Consider the following 15,944-nt stretch of genomic DNA (forward strand, 5'->3'; position numbering starts at 1 on the left):
ATCTACCTGGAGCACAGAGTAGTGAACACCGTGAGGACACTTCTGGTTCAGAGAGAACATGCACCACTATTGTTTAGCAGTGCCTGTCAAGGGCATGGAATGGAGTGGCTACATAGCTATTTGCCATCCTTGGCAATCATTCCTTGGTCTCTGGTTACTTTAAGCCTACATCGAGTCTTGGTGTTTTTTTCCCCCCATTTCTAAAGGAGTGGAGATCAGAAAAAGAACAAAAGAACAACAGTAGCTACCCCATATGTTGAACTCTCATGGTGTTAGAATGAAGGGAAAGTAGCTTTGTTCTCAAATTGCCCTTTCATGGCTAAGAATGAGCATCAGCCTATTGTACTGGCTCTCAGCTTCCACAGTGCATCAGAATAGCCCAGCTTTCCGCGCTACCTACAGAGGGGTCCATACGGCATTGTTCTGGATTCCCGTCGTAACTTAAAGGGAAACTTTCACAATGTCCGGAGCCCTTGATGTCCTGCAAATGAAGGAGGAGGATGTCCTTAAGTTCCTTGCAGCAGGAACCCACTTAGATGGCACCAATCTTGACTTCCAGATGGAGCAGTACATCTATAAAAGGAAAAGTGATGGCATCTACATCATAAATCTGAAGAGGACCTGGGAGAAGCTTCTGCTGGCGGCTCGTGCCATTGTTGCCATTGAAAACCCTGCTGATGTCAGTGTTATATCCTCCAGGAATACTGGCCAGAGGGCCGTGCTGAAGTTTGCTGCTGCCACTGAAGCCACTCCAATTGCTGGCCGCTTCACTCCTGGAACCTTCACTAACCAGATCCAGGCAGCCTTCCGGGAGCCACGGCTTCTTGTGGTTACTGACCCCAGGGCTGACCACCAGCCTCTCACGGAGGCATCTTATGTTAACCTACCTACCATTGCTCTGTGTAACACAGATTCTCCTCTGCGCTATGTGGACATTGCCATCCCATGCAACAACAAGGGAGCTCACTCAGTGGGTTTGATGTGGTGGATGCCAGCTCGGGAAGTTCTGTGCATGCGTGGCACCATTTCCCGTGAACACCCATGGGAGGTCATGCCTGATCCGTACTTCTACAGAGATCCTGAAGAGATTGAAAAAGAAGAGCAGGCTGCTGCTGAAAAGGCAGTGACCAAGGAGGAATTTCAGGGTGAATTGACTTCTCCAGCTCCTGAGTTCACTGCTACTCAGCCTGAGGTTGCAGACTGGTCTGAAGGTGTGCAGGTGCCCTCTGTGCCTATTCAGCAGTTCCCTACTGAAGACTGGAGTGCTCAGCCTGCCACGGAAGACTGGTCTGCAGCTCCCACTGCTCAGGCCACTGAATGGGTAGGAGCAACCACTGAATGGTCTTAAGCTGTTCTTGCACGGGCTCTTAAGCAACATGGAAAAATGGTTGATAGAAAATAAACATCAGTTTCTAAAAAAAAAAAAAAAAAAAAGAATAGCCCAGGGAGCTTTTGACTTGGTTAACCCACAGATAACTGGTTTCAGTTGATCTGTGGCAAGGATAGGCATCGGTATTATTTTGGCATGCGTTTTGGTTTTCTGTTTGTTTGTTTGTTTGTTTTAGACAGAGTTTCGCTCTTGTCACCCAGGCTGGAATGTAATGGCGCAATCTTGGCTCACTGCAACCTCTGCCTCCCAGGTTCAAGCGATTCTCCTGCCTCAGCTTCCCAAGTAGTGGAATTACAGGCACCTGCCACCATGCCCGGTTAATTTTTGTATTTTTAGTAGGGACAGGGTCTCACCATGTTGACCTCGAACTCCTGGTCTCGAACTCCTGACCTCAGGTAATCTGCCCACCTTGGCCACCCAAAGTGCTGGGATTACAGGCGTGAGCCACTGCGCCCAGCCTCATCAGTGTTTTTTAAAACTTTCTAGGTGGCTCTGATGCGCAACCAAGGTTGAGGGTCTTTGTGCCTACTGTAAGCTCAACTGACGAAGCAACATCCAACATCCAGTTCATGACTTAGGTCCCACCATGAGGTTCCTGTTCCTCATTTGAAGGAAAGGCCATCAGAAGGTTCTAGCCTTTGCCCTGTGTGTGCATAAAGCTCAGCTGATGATAGATATAAGGTGATGGGAACTGTGAGAGGGAGAGTGTATTCTGCTGGTATGGTCAGGGAAGGCCCCACAGAGTCAGGCCTGAGCTGGGCCTTAGGAAGATGGGCAGAATTTGGACAGACCGACTGACTTGCAGGGAAGGCAGGGGATCATGAGACGTGGGCAGAGACTGGAGGCTGGTGGGAACAGAGGCCCTAGACAGGAGTGGTGAGAGAGAACATGAGGGACCAAACCCACGTGGCCACAGAGAACTTTCTGAGAAACGAGGTCATGAACCTGGGGCCAGCTCCTGCTAGGGGTGAGCTCTCCCTAGACTTACCTGCCTGCCAAGTCCTCCTTCTGGGGGCCCCACATCTAGCTAGCTTCTAGCCCCAGGTACCCAATTGTCCTTCTGATCACACTCTCTCTATAAATTTCATTCCAAAAATAAACTCCAAAAATAAAGTGAGACTTGACCTGACCTGCCCTTAAGAGTTCACTAAGGCCTCCCTCCCTCCCGACAGAACACTGGGCTTCCTTAGGCAGTGTCTCCCCTGCCTGAGCCCCAGGGCCCCTCCCTGTCAGTGTGTGTGCCTGAGACTGTCAAGAGCCTGTTGTTTCAACTTGAGACCTGTCCACATTGTTTCTCTTGTCCACCCCTGTCTTCCGCCTGTTCACAGGGACTTCTATATTAGTCATCTGTTGTCAGAGAAATGCTCGGCTTCCCCCAAGGTGTAAATCCTGAGGGATTCAAATGGGGAAGAGGGGGAAACGATTTACTAGGCTGGCTTGGTCCATATATTCTCCAACACGTGGATGGCAAATGCTGGAGTGGGATCTCGCAAGGTGGGGTCCTCCTACTCCTAGCATTCGCATTACCAGAAAGGCTTGTTAAATGCAGACTCCTGGACCCCTACTCTGACTTCCTTAATAGAGGGTGGGCCTTAGGATAACCTGCTGATAACCTGGTAAAACGGGCATCTGGAGGTCAGGAAAAAAAATCATCTCAGGCATTGTTGGTATACAGAATATGGTTCTAGAGGGCTGTGGCATTTTCTCTGACTTGACCATGTCTGAGTGTTTTTAACAGTGTGTCTTCCTCACTTGCCATCCATAGGGATGTGTGTGTGTATGACACAGAGCTAGAGAAGCAGAGACACAAAGAGTAAATAAATACAGAAACCCAGACTTGTGCTTTGGAATGTTTTCTCTGGGCCCCAGTAAGCTACCTCCTATTCCCTTGCAAATCACTTGGAGCTCTCATGGTGAAAAGGGTGTTTCAAAGTTGTTAAAGACAAATCGGTATTTAATTAAATCTCCATTCCTGATAGAAAGAATAGTAGCGGTCAGAATCATTTTGTGCCAAGATCACTCACTCACAGCTCTGCCTGTTCCCCGGGGAACCACAGAACCATTCCCCACTGTTAAGTGGACCAAAGACTGTCTCTCTTTCTGCTTAGGTATCTGTTAATCATTGACACTCAGTTAGCCCTGTAACATATTAGAAAGTGCTTTGTAGAAAGTGCTTAGAAAGTCCTATTCAAATATGAGGGATAATTATTACACGGACCTGTTCTCTCCACTGAGAGCGTCTACTCCAGGTCGTGTGCTCTGCCACACATCACTTTGTGTAATTACTGGTGGAGGTCCTGGATTCTCATCCCTGTTTTACAGAACCAAGGAGACAGAGGTGTAAATGACTTGCCCAGGGTCACACAGACAGTGAGAGGCGGGGTTCTGTGTGCTTCTAGAGAAACCCTCTTTCTACTTTGCATTCTTCAGTGCCGTGTTTTCTTTCTTTCACCGAAGCCAGGATTCTCTCCACTGGTTAGTGACATCCCGCCTGACCTTCATTGTGTCCAAAGAGGCAGTGACATTTTCAAAGCAACTCATTTTAATTTCTTCTGATTAAAAATGCCTGCTGGCATATATGCTATGGAGACCATTAGGAGGTAAAAAGCAATGGCGTGAAAAGCAGCAAACCAATCACAGATGGCTGTCAGGTCACTCGACCTGGGGACATAGGTACGCATGCCCCATGTTACAGGGATTGTGAGCCTGCCTCCTTCCGTGTGTTAGCTGGATGTCCACTGTACGAGGGTCCTCTGGGGCAGGAGGAAGAGATGGAAGACACAGCCTGCCACCCAGGAACTTGTATTTGAATAGCTTCCATTTGTGCAGAATGTGCACTCAGCCCTTAGGCCTTCTTTTACAAGGTGGTTAGTGAAGAAGGCTTACGGGTTTAAAAGGGGAGCATTATTGGGAAGGGGGTGGTGGCATCTTAGTGATAACGCTGGTGGTGTAGAAGAGCAAAGCTGGATGGTCCTGGAGGCTCATGCCCGAGATGGCACCCAGCAGGTAGATTTGGCTCCAGGATCAACAGGCAGACTCCAGGCTCTGCACATTGGAGCCAACCACTTTGCAATAAGACCTCTTCATCACCAGGAAGCCCCCAGGTGGGGCCCAGGAATCTGCATTTAACAAGCCTCTCCAAGAATGCCAATGCTAGGGGTAGGAGGACCTCACCTTGTGAGACCCCACTCCAGCCTTTGTCATCCAGGTATTGGCGAAGTACTAGTGATCTACAATGACTACGCCACCTCTGTAGGCTCTGTAGTCAGGGCTTATTGACTAGATGTTCCCTGGCCCCTTTCCCATAAGGAGGTAAAGCATCACAAAGGCAGGAGTCTTTCAAGGGCACATCCAGTGTGGTGAGCATGGCCTAAATAGGCACTCTGAGAGATCATTCAAGCTCCAGGGTTGGGTGTGCTCCGCTATGTCTCTGCTTAGAGGTTGTACTCTGGGACACCTTACTGTATACATAAGCATGCTTCCTTTGCAGGGCAAACATGATGGTAATTGTATTTTTGTAAAGTGGAGTGAGCAAACAATATGCAAAAATCATGAGACTCTGTCTTTGCCTGGGGGCTGGTTCCAATGGCTGGGTTGACTATATGGGAAAAGCTTTAGAAAAGGTTTCCTGGTTGGGCCCAGCCAACTGCCAGGGACACAGCAGGGGAGCGAAAGGCCTTGTTTCTCTCATGGGAGTCCTAAAGGGCACCTGGAAACATTGGGACACTGTGGTGACACTTCTGACCGGGAGAACACCCTGGCCTTGCTGAGGGCTCTGGATGGATGAGGAGGAAATCCGGGTCCAGCCATGGTGATGGGCGGTTCCCTTCTCCATATGTCAGAAACAGACCCTGATCCCCTGCTCAAACAGAGCTGTGTCTGGGACTTGTGCCTGGTTCTTTAATTGGCAGCATCTCTGTTAGTCCTCACAATGACACAGTGAGGTCAGTGTTTTGAACACTGTTTGATCAAAACATTGGCAGTATTATTATTCTTATGAGTTATTATTATTGTGTATTTGGGGGGTTTTGAATGACTTGCCCTAAGTCACATAGCTGGTAACAGCAAAGTTAGATTTGAACTCAGTCAGCTCTGACTAATCCCAGAGCTCTTCTACTGGAACACCTCAGGGCAGCGGGTCTCAAGATGTGGTCCCTCAACCAGCAGTATCAGCATCACTGGAAATGCAAGTTCTTGAGCCCCTCCCCAGACCTCCTGAATTAGGCACATTGGGGTGGGTCCAGCAACCCACATGCCTCCAGGGGATTGATGCTGTTCAAGCGTGAGGATCCCTGGTATAGGGAGGTTCAACAGGATACTCACACACCTCCCAACCACCCCTACTCCCACCCCCAGATAAAATTTCAGAACTTTGGCCGCCTGTGGTGGCTCACGCCTGTAATCCCAGCACTTTGGGAGGCCGAGTTGGGCAGATCACAAGGTCAGGAGATCGAGACCATCCTGGCTAACATGATGAAACCCCATCTCTACTAAAAATACAAAAATTAGGCAGGTGTGGTGGTGGGCACCTGTAGTCCCAGCTACTTGGGAGGCTGAGGCAGGAGAATGGTGGGAATCCGAGAGGCGGAGCTTGTGGTGAGCGGAGATGGCGCCACTGCACTCCAGCCTGGGTGACAGAGCAAGACTCCATCTCAAAAAAAAAAAAAAAAAAAGAAAGAAAGAAAGAAAAATTCAGAAATTTTTAAAGCCTTGCAGGTGTTTTCTTCCAGTCTACCTTGAAAAAGTGGTTAATCTTTCCTTTTCTGGGCCTCACCATCGCAGCTTGGACCCCGTCACCCCCTTCCTCATGATGAGGAAATATCGTGCAAAGAAATATCAGGCAAAGCAAGTCTATGAGAGCTGAGCGGGTCAGGCACAAGGCAGCAATTAGAATCAGGGAGGAAGCTGGCAGCAACAGGAGGACAGTTATTTTGAGTGCATTTTTTAAAAACAACAACAACATAAGGTGAGTCATATCTTTATAAATTCATAAAATTTCCCTCCCACCCGCCTTGGTTCCCAGTCCCAGGAAGGGCCACTGGATGATGTGAAGACTGTGAGCTGCGTCCACTGCATTTCTCCAGCCCATGCAACCTGGTATCACGAGGAAGCGGGGATGGGGTCCAAGCTGCCACAGTGAGACCCAGGAAAGGAAAGATGAACCTCTTTTCCAAGGTCGGTTGGGAGAAAACACCTGCGAGGCCTGACATGCTTGTCAATGGAGGGAGTATGTGACTCCCCTGGCCAGGACTAGAGGGTGACAGGCAAGTGCCTGGAGCACATTTAAGGAGACCCTTGCCTGGCCTGCAAGTGAACACTTTCTAAAAGTTTGCACCCTAGCCCCCAACCTACATGAAGGTCAGCCCTAACTTTACATTAAAATTTTTGTTTCCCCCGAAGAAGTTACCTGAGTCAGAGCCATTGTTTCCTTCCATGATTTGAAGGAGACACCTGCACAATAACCAGGTGACAGCCCAGAAACCTCTGCTAACACCTGCTTGCCAGTGGTCCCGCCGTGGGGAGCGAGTCTCCCTCCCCTCACCAAGGCGGGATTCATGCTGCTGGTACAGTGCCCGGGGGACTCCCGCCCGGCCCGCCCAGCTGCCAGGAGGCGGTACCCGCCCGCGCCAGCTGCCAGGCTGGCCTCTCCGTGCTCCAGAGCCGCACAGCTCTGAACGGCGGCAGCAGGTGGGAGCCCCACCGGGGAAGGCAATGAAACTCACAGCCGTAAACGAGTTTATTATTGTTGTTAACTGGGGAAATAAATGTCTCAAGCACTAATAAAACATTGTGTTTTCTGCTTTTATGTCTTGAAGCCCCGGTTTCTCCCAGCACCTTGTCTGCTGGAGCCGGGTTGGCCCTAGGTGTGTAGGGCAGGGTCTGGTAACTGGATTCCCTGGCGACCCCTTCTCCCATCAGCCCTGGCTCAGGCCCTTCTGGCTCCCTTCAAAGGTGTCAGGAGAGAATGGCACAGCAGGGGATCCTTGAAGGGAGACTTTTTTTGTATGGGGGAAATAGACACAGACCTCCAGATGCATACATAGAAGTGCCATCTTCTCCCTTCTGTTCTTGCTCGTGTGGGTGAGGGTCCTACTTTTATCTTGCAAGCACCTGACAGAGAATCTTGATGACAGACGAGGTGCTGCTCTCTCTGGGCCTCAAGCTCAGCATCTATAAAATGAGGGACCAGGTGGAGATTACATAGGCCCTTGAGGCATTGAAGTTTTATGAGTCCATGAGTGGATTCTAAGATGCTGAGGACAGGTTCCCCTCGGCCAGGTGTACCTTGGGCAAATGCAGGTGAGGACAAATTCTTCAGGAATTTTGGGCTCTTTATTGGCCATAGGTTGTGTTGTTGTCAGGCCAATGCTAGATGCTGTATCAGATAAACTTGAAATCATCAAGAGCTTAACATAAAGTAAGTTTATGTCTTGCTCCCTGAGGATGTTTCTGGTTGATGGGCCGCTCTCCTCCACAGAGTGATTCTGGGATCCAGGCTCCACTGGTCTTGTGGATCTGCCCTCCTCTAAGGCTTCCCAGTCCTCTGTATCCACTGGCAGATAAGGGAGGAAGACCAACCAAAGGTACAGAGGCTTCTGAGAATCCTGACTGGCTCACCCCATTGGTGGGAATTGGAGACACGACCCGTGATGTCGAAGGGGAGCCTGGGAGATGTAGCCCATGATTGAGCAGTAGCCTCACATATGGGCTGAGGGAGGTGTAAATTTCTGGTGGACAGCTGGTCCTCTTTGCTGTGGGCTGTAGCCACCACCTCCACATGTCCTGGCATCTGCCCCATGAGAGGGCACCATTGTCACCTGCCAGGGAAGAACCATGGTGACTCCACAAAGATGCCCTTTGCTGCCTCAGTTTCTCCAACTGGAAAATGGAGTGACTAAGAGTACCTACTCCCTCAGGCTGATAAACAGTTTAAATCGGATGGTGCGTGTTAGCACCCCCCACACGTGGTACCTGCACAGTGAAAGTTAATTAAGGAAGGTGGGGAGGGCTGGGGCGGGGGAGTCTGCCTTAGAGCCAGTGAAGCCGGGGAAGAGGCAGTTAACGTGAATGTGGAAGGGAGGCAGTCTGACCTCTGTCCTAGCAGACATCTTTAAATCCCAGCCTGTGGTTCTCATATCTGAGCCCGGCCATAGCCCAGTAAGGTAGAGCTGTGTGTGTATGTGTGCTTGGTTTCAAATCACACAAGCAAAAACAAACTGATACCAAACACCTTCCCTCAGACAGTGAATATGTACACACAATCACACAGAGAGAAGAGAGAAACAAATAAATAGACTTTTTTTTCCAGAAAAAATGATGCAGTTTTAGCCATAGATGCTTATGTACTATATTTAGTGTAGGTTTGGCACAATCATATACTGCCTTACATTATTTGAGGGTTTAAGCAAGTATTTCAATTCCAAAAATAATTACCCTGCTAAGAGTTTTGAGAGAGACAAAAATAAGAGATGTGTTGTCCAGCTCCCAAAGAGCCGACAGCGTGGATGGAGACAGCAACCTATGCGGGCCATTTAAATAAAAGCCCTGTCCCTGGAATCAATGCTGGCACCACAGCTGGGACAGCTCCAGGGGAGAGCAAGGGATTCTGCCATGATCCAGCAAAGCACTGATTCCTTTACCAGGTGACAAAGTCACCTTCCTGGATGGCCCCTTTCCTTGATGATGGGCTTGGGATGAGGAGGTGATGGCACCATGAAATGAGCCTGGCTCAGTGTCGTGCGAGCTGGCTTTCTGATCCTCTCTGGGTCATTTGAGAACTGCATGACCTCAACAGTTGTGAGAATCAGAGTCAATCTGTGTAAAGAGTACATTCAAGGGCCTGACACCTGGTCGACCTTCCACAAGCTGCAGGAAGTTCCCACTTGATGCGAAGGGAATGGAATGTTCTGTTAAGCTCTTGGGAATTGCCTACGTATTCTAGAGACTGCTGGGCACACAGTAAAGGCTTAATGCATGGTTGAATTGGATCAGTGATGCTGCAGGCCAGTTCTCTCCCTCCCTCCCTCGTCCTTCCCTCTTCTCTCCCTCCTCCTTCACCTTTTCATCCCGCTCCCAGCATCCAGGCAGTTAAGACACCCCACATATGGAGAACATCCTTTGCTCTACTGAATTCTCCTGCACTAACCTGAAGGCACCAACCCAGTGGGAGCCAGAATGGGATGTGTCTCCTCCTAATAGGGTGGGAAGCATACAATTTTAGGATTCGCATGGACCTGGATTCCAATCTCAACTCTACCACTTACTCATCATAGCTTTGGACGAGTTATGTAACCTCTCTAAGCCTCAGGCTCACCGTGAGCAAAGTGGGGGAAATACCTATCAGGAGAACGAAGGGACTACAGATGGAAGCACCATGTAGTGATTTTGCAGATATTAAATAACTGTCAGTCCCCTTTTCTCACGTGTAGTTTTTCCTGGGATCTGGGCAGCTCTGCAGCCCCACTTCTGTGCTCCACTCGATTCTCCACCATTGGAACTTCATATCTTTGGTCTTTGATCCCTGTGAAAATACAATGTCCGTTAGGAGAAAACCTGGCAGGCTGTGCATGGTGAAGAGTGCAGAGTAAGGAAGACTGGGGGACATCAAAAGCAAACTCATAACTACTTTCAGCCTGGATGGCAAGTAGATTCACCCTGACTTCTCATGTCAATCAATTGGTGGAGGCTACTGGGGGTGTTGTATTGAGGATATTGTGTTGAGGAAGATTCCACGGTCACATCCAGCTTGGGGAGAAGGCATGTGTGATCAACAGGTGGTATGTGTGAACAGGGCAGGGAAGTCCTTGGCTCTTGTAGGGTGTGGGGGCAGAAGGCTGAAGTGCCGCAGCCTGGGTGCTTTGGTTCTTGCCCTCCTGTGCTGAGGTTCCCTGTGCTCAGCACTCACTGGCTTGTCCCTCCCACCCTGATCATTCCTCCAGGAGGCCCTCCTGATTGCTCTTCCTAAGCATGTCCTGGCCTGTGCTTTGCTTTCTCCAGGCTGGTCCAGCCGCCTGGCTACTGGGCATTGATATTCCTTCACTGTAAGCCCAGCTGCTTCCAGCCAGAGCTGGCTCTTGCCACCAGAGGGAAATGGTTTTGAGCATGCAGCGCCATGCCCCAGCATTCTTCTCCCTGAGCCTCATTACGATATTGTCGATATTCCCCGCGAAAGGGCATCTCTCTCGACGCCTTTGCTTTTTTATTAATGTGTGTGAAGGCAAGTCAAGCCTGATTATCATGAAGACAATTGCTGCAATCCCTCCTGGAGAAGGCTCATCCAGACTGTGTAGGCGGTTTAATTTCAGAGACCCATTAATTGGCAAAATTGCTTAAGCAGCTGCTCTCGGTGTCATTTCAGGACCACTTTGTGAGAAGCAGAGAGGAGGGGAGAGGGAGGGGAGGAAGCAGGCTTCCCGGTGGGCCAGCCTGCCCAGCCCCGCGCAGTCCCTCTCTCCCTGGCACACAGACACCAATGTTGAGGGAAGATATGTTATGGCTTGGGCTTGCTACTGCCTGTGCCCCGGTCCTAGGCAAAGTCACTCGGCCCTCAGACGCGCATGCACACACCACCCTTCTCTCCACTGCCTCTTCTTTCTCCAACCATGTTCAGCCAGTAGCAAATTCCCATTCACTTTCAACATCCGGTTCAGAGTGCCAGCTCCTCCAGGAAGCCTCTTGGGATTTGATCTGTCCAGGACAATTTCTTTTTCTAGCTCCCTAGTCACTCCAGAAAGCTCCTCCTTCTAGTCACTGACACCACTCCACCACAAGTAACTCCTTTGACTGTTGGCACCATAGATTAGTTTTGACTGGAATCACAGTAATCTTTCCCATAAGGCTTCTTTCGCTCAACCTTTTCTGTGAGACTCATCCATGTTGTGTGTGGCTTTTGGAACAAATGGGCTTTTAATAAATGCCTCCTGTGAACCCAATTCTAGCAACACCCAGTTTACCCTTCCTTCCTGCTAACAGAATCCCAATTTATAGGAGGTAGTAAAATGTGCAGCTAAAGGACTACATTTCCCAAGCTTCCCTGCAGCCAAGGGTAGCCAATGAGATGTCCATGGAACCCCCTCAGCAGGGCTCCTGGAAAACTCTGCAGGGGATTGAGTGGGCTGGGAGGCCTTTCTGCCTCCTCCTTTTTATGCCTGGTATATGAGTGTGATTGGAGCTCCAACAGCCATCTCGGGTCATGAAAAGACTTGAGAATAGGGCCATGCGATAATGTGGAACAGAAAGCTAACAGAGCCTGGACCCCAGTGGCATCCTGGAGCCTCCACATGAGTCCTGGACTGCCTTCCTCCAGGCTTGCTTAAGCCACTGTTACTTATATTGTTGGTTATAGGCAGGAGAACTTAATCCTAACAGTTAACCAATTTGGTGCATAAAACCTTCCCATGGCATGCAGAATAAAATCCAAATTCTTTGCTGCGGCTCATATAGTCCTGTGTGATTTGGTTCCTGGCTTCTTTTCTGATTCTTCTCCTTCCATTCCCCCACTTGCTATCCACTCACATGGACCTTCTTTCATCTCCTTAAATAGCTCCTTAAATACTCCTTAAATAGCTCCTTTTTTGCCCCAGGGTCTTTGCACAAGCTATCTTTCCGGTAGGAGCACTCTTTCCTCTACAACATGCCTGCTTTCTCCTCCTCTTTCAATTTCACCTTAAGTGCTGTCTCTTTAAAGAGGCTTTCCCTGAGCACCTGATCTAAACTAGACGTCCCTGGCACTTTTCATCTTGGCACTTATCCCACTTGGTAAGTGGCTTATTTGTTCAAAGCCTGTTTACTTCCACTAAATCCTCTGTACTATGAGGGCAAAGATTGCAATTCTGTTTTGTTAACTTTAAGGTCCCCTGAGTCTACCATAGTACCTGACACATGGAAAGTGCTCCATAAACATTTCTGAATGAGTGAATAAATGAATGAATTTGAGAGAAATACAAAGGAGACTATAGCTCCCAGCTCTACAATAAAGGAGACTACAGATCTCAGCTCTATAATAAAATAAAAGCAATAATGCATATAAGATACCAAGATGAACAAAACAAACAGAACTTAGAAACCAAGGCCAGATTGGTGGGTGGATATCAAGGACTTATACAAACATGAAATGTCCTGAGACTCCAGAAAAAGGGAGGGGAGAGTCATCAGGGAAAGCTTTGAAGGATGGGGACAATTGTACTAAATAAAAGGGTGAAAAGCAATCAGCGTACAGAAGAAAGTCTATTAACTACAATTGAGTTCATCTGTGAGTAACAGAAGTGCCAAAATAACAATGGCTTAAAGAAGACACAAGTTTGTTTTACTCTCATATAAAAGAAATTAAGTTGCTAGGGACCTAGGTTATTTCTGTCTTGCTTCTCCACCATCTTTAGTGCATTGCCTCATGGTTTAATATGGTTGCTTATGCTCCAGCCACTACCTTCAGAATCCACACACCAAGAAGAAAGAAGGTAACAAAGAACTTATGCTAAGTTTTTTTAACATTTCATTGGACAGAACCTATTATATAGTCTCTTCTAGTTTGAGAGGAGGCTGGGAAATATAGTCATGATTCTGAGCCCAGATAAATGTCAAGGCTCTATTATTAAGGAAGCAGGGCAGAGTGGATACTGGGGTAAGCCACTGTAGTATCTACCCTAGGACAGGGAACTAATTCCATTTGTGGAGGTGTGGCAGATTGCAAAGAAGGCCGCAATGCCACTATTCACAATATCAAAGACTTGGAACCAACCCAAATGTCCATCAATGATAGACTGGATTAAGAAAATGTGGCACATATACAACATGGAATACTATGCAGCCATAAAAAAGGATGAGTTCATGTCCTTTGTAGGGACATGGATGAAGCTGGAAACCATCATTCCAAGCAAACTATCACAAGGACAGAACACCAAACACCGCATGTTCTCACTCATAGGTGGGAATTGAACAATGATAACACTTGGACACAGGGTGGGGAACATCACACACCGGGGCCTGTTGTGGGGTTGCAGGAGGGGGGAGGGATAGCATTAGGATATATACCTAATGTAAATGATAAGTTAATGGGTGCAGCACACCAACATGGCACATGTATACATATGTAACAAACCTGCACACATACCCTAGAACTTAAAGTATAGTAAAAAAAAAAAAAAAAAAAAAGAAAAGAAAAGAAGAAAAAAAAGAAGGCCACAGTGCATTGTTGTTCCTCTCCCAAAAGTAGAGTATATTTCCCCACCCCTTTATCTGGGCTGGCCTGTGACTTGCTTTGACTAATAGCATGTAGCAAAAGTGACAGTGAGGCTAGGCCTCAAGGGGCCTTGCAGCTTCCACTCTTGCTGCTTGTTGAACACTGTTGCCATATACACAGGCCTGAGCAAGCCGGCTGGAGGGTGAGGAAGCACAGGAAGAAAGATCAAGGCACTCCAGTTGATAGCTAGACAACCACCAGGTATGTGAGCAAGGCTATCTAGGACCAGCCAGCCCCCAGCCAACCTGCCAAAAGGTGCAAATGAGCAGAACTAACCATCAGACTTGTGAGCTGAATCTACTGCTGTTTAAGTCACTGAGTTTGGGTATGGGTTCTCACCCAGCAATAGATAACTGGTAAGGCTACAGGTGAGGACACATTGGAAGTGTCTGGGGTTGTGAGTGGAGAGGAAAATCCTTAGGAGGCTGATGTCAAGATTGTTTCTCCCAAGTAACCCCACTGATGTTTGTTTAATGCACTGATTCCAAAATGAGAGTGTCTTCCTGAGAGTCAAAATTCTTCCAGTTAAAAAAGCCCTGTAAGAGGGATTCAGGAGTCTCAGGCTCCAAAACTCAACAGTCCACAGCTATGGTGGGACCTGAAGCAAGTTCCAGCCCCTCTCCAGTCCTCATGGCCAACCATGGTGTGGACTTCGGAGGTTACGCAGTAAGACCAAGTCAACTGACATGGAAGCAAAGAAGACCAAGCTGGGACTCAGAGAGATGAGACATGGCAATGCAGCGCTGGAAATCCAACAGTGATCCCTGAGCAGTCAAAGGAGCATTTGCTGGAGACAGAAGGAAGAAAGAGGGCTCAATGCAGCCTCCAGCACTGCCTTCCTCTGGGGGTCTTTTGTGCTCCTTAAAGGTGATATTTGTCACCTCCCCTTATCTTTTCCTAGCAGAATCACAGAGACCCAAAACAAAAAGTGACTTTGTTCTGCCTAAGGCCACTCAGCGAAGAGATGACAAAGCTCACCTTCATTGTATCTCTGGATTTTGCTCTACTGCATTCCCTACCATTCTAATTGTCTTGCCCCCAGGAGCCAGAGTGATGGTTGGTATAGGACCCCTGTGGCCCCAGAGCTCCAGGATGTCTGTGATGTACCAGGTCACCCCTCCATCCAGTTGCGATTGGGCCCTGGATCTCCATAGCTCCTCCACATCAAAGGGGCAGACAGCCATTCCTCAGTGAAGGGACACCCCACTTCACTGAGGAATGACTGCATCACTGCATGCTCCCATGGCCACACAGCTTTCCTCCCAAAGTGGGAGGCGATCTGTCCCCGTCTCCCCAAATCCAGCTCTGGGCATGAGACATCAGACCAAGAGGGCATAGCCCTGCTTTCCCATCCCCAGGAGGGGAGTGGGCACATCTGCTGCTCCTCTGCCCAGTAGCCTGCTGAACTCAACTCCTGGGGGCTACACTCCCTACCCTAACTACCACTTAGTGGGGCTCATCTGCTTTCCTGGCTTCTGCCCACATCCCTGGTCAAAACACCTGGCCAAGCCGAACCTTGTGATCAGCAGTGCCCCTGAGAGTGAAGGAGCAAATGGTCAGTGCTCAAATTCCAGCTCTGTTACTTGCTAGCTGTGTGATCCTGGGCACTTCAGTTAACCTCTCTGAGCCTCATATGTAAAACCATCATGATACTACCCCACTCACAAGGTAGTCGGAGAGATTCAAAATTAACCTTCTAACAAGAAAATGTATCATCGCCGATCATTCTGGAAAGTAGGGGGTACCTGTGCCCAATAATGCGTGTTAGCGTCAGCATCCGCACTCTTTGGTCTTCACTCTCTACCCCCAGGCTATCCCTGGGAACTACATTTCCCAGGATCCCTTGCCTGCTGGCTTCCTGTTAGGTTCAGCCAACAGGAGACACTGGTGGGAGATTAGAAGGCAGGAAGGAGAGAGAAGGCATTTGTCTGCTCCCGGCAGAGACCCTTTGTCACCATTGCAGGCTCCCCAGTGGGGAGGAGGAGGGAGCTCCCAGCAGCTGAGGCTTGTAGGCCCCATTGCCCAGAACAGGAGCAGCTTCCTCCTGGTCTAGGGGTAAGAACCCTCTTCTTCCTTTTGCCCCTCTGACTCTTTTAGCCCCCTTGTAACCAATTCTCCTCCTTAAATCTGCTTGAAACATCTAGAGCAGCTCTTGTCTTCCTGTCTGGGCATAGATAGATGCCATGGACAACGGATGCCCATGTCTGGAGGATTTCTCACTTACCCTGTGCATCCTCCACTGAACCGTAGCTCAGGCCCTCCAAAGTGCCAGAGCCACCTAGGCACCCCCACACGACCGACACTCAGAGCAGACCC

General features: G+C 48.9%; 1 protein-coding gene across 1 annotated transcript; it reads left to right on the plus strand.

The window, feature by feature from the left end:
* The first annotated feature begins 382 nt into the window (after positions 1-382).
* LOC102141485 (small ribosomal subunit protein uS2-like) lies at positions 383-1,437 on the plus strand. The gene has a single exon (XM_005559942.4). The coding sequence runs from the start codon at positions 461-463 to the stop codon at positions 1,346-1,348; it is 888 nt and encodes a 295-aa protein (XP_005559999.3). The 5' UTR covers positions 383-460; the 3' UTR covers positions 1,349-1,437.
* Positions 1,438-15,944: the final 14,507 nt, after the last annotated feature.

This window comes from Macaca fascicularis, chromosome 7, assembly GCF_037993035.2.
Source record: "Macaca fascicularis isolate 582-1 chromosome 7, T2T-MFA8v1.1".
NCBI lineage: Eukaryota > Metazoa > Chordata > Mammalia > Primates > Cercopithecidae > Macaca > Macaca fascicularis.

Bases quoted from the DNA above. Each gene is read 5' to 3' on its own strand.
- LOC102141485 (XM_005559942.4), top strand. From the start codon at position 461: ATGTCCGGAGCCCTTGATGTCCTGCAAATGAAGGAGGAGGATGTCCTT.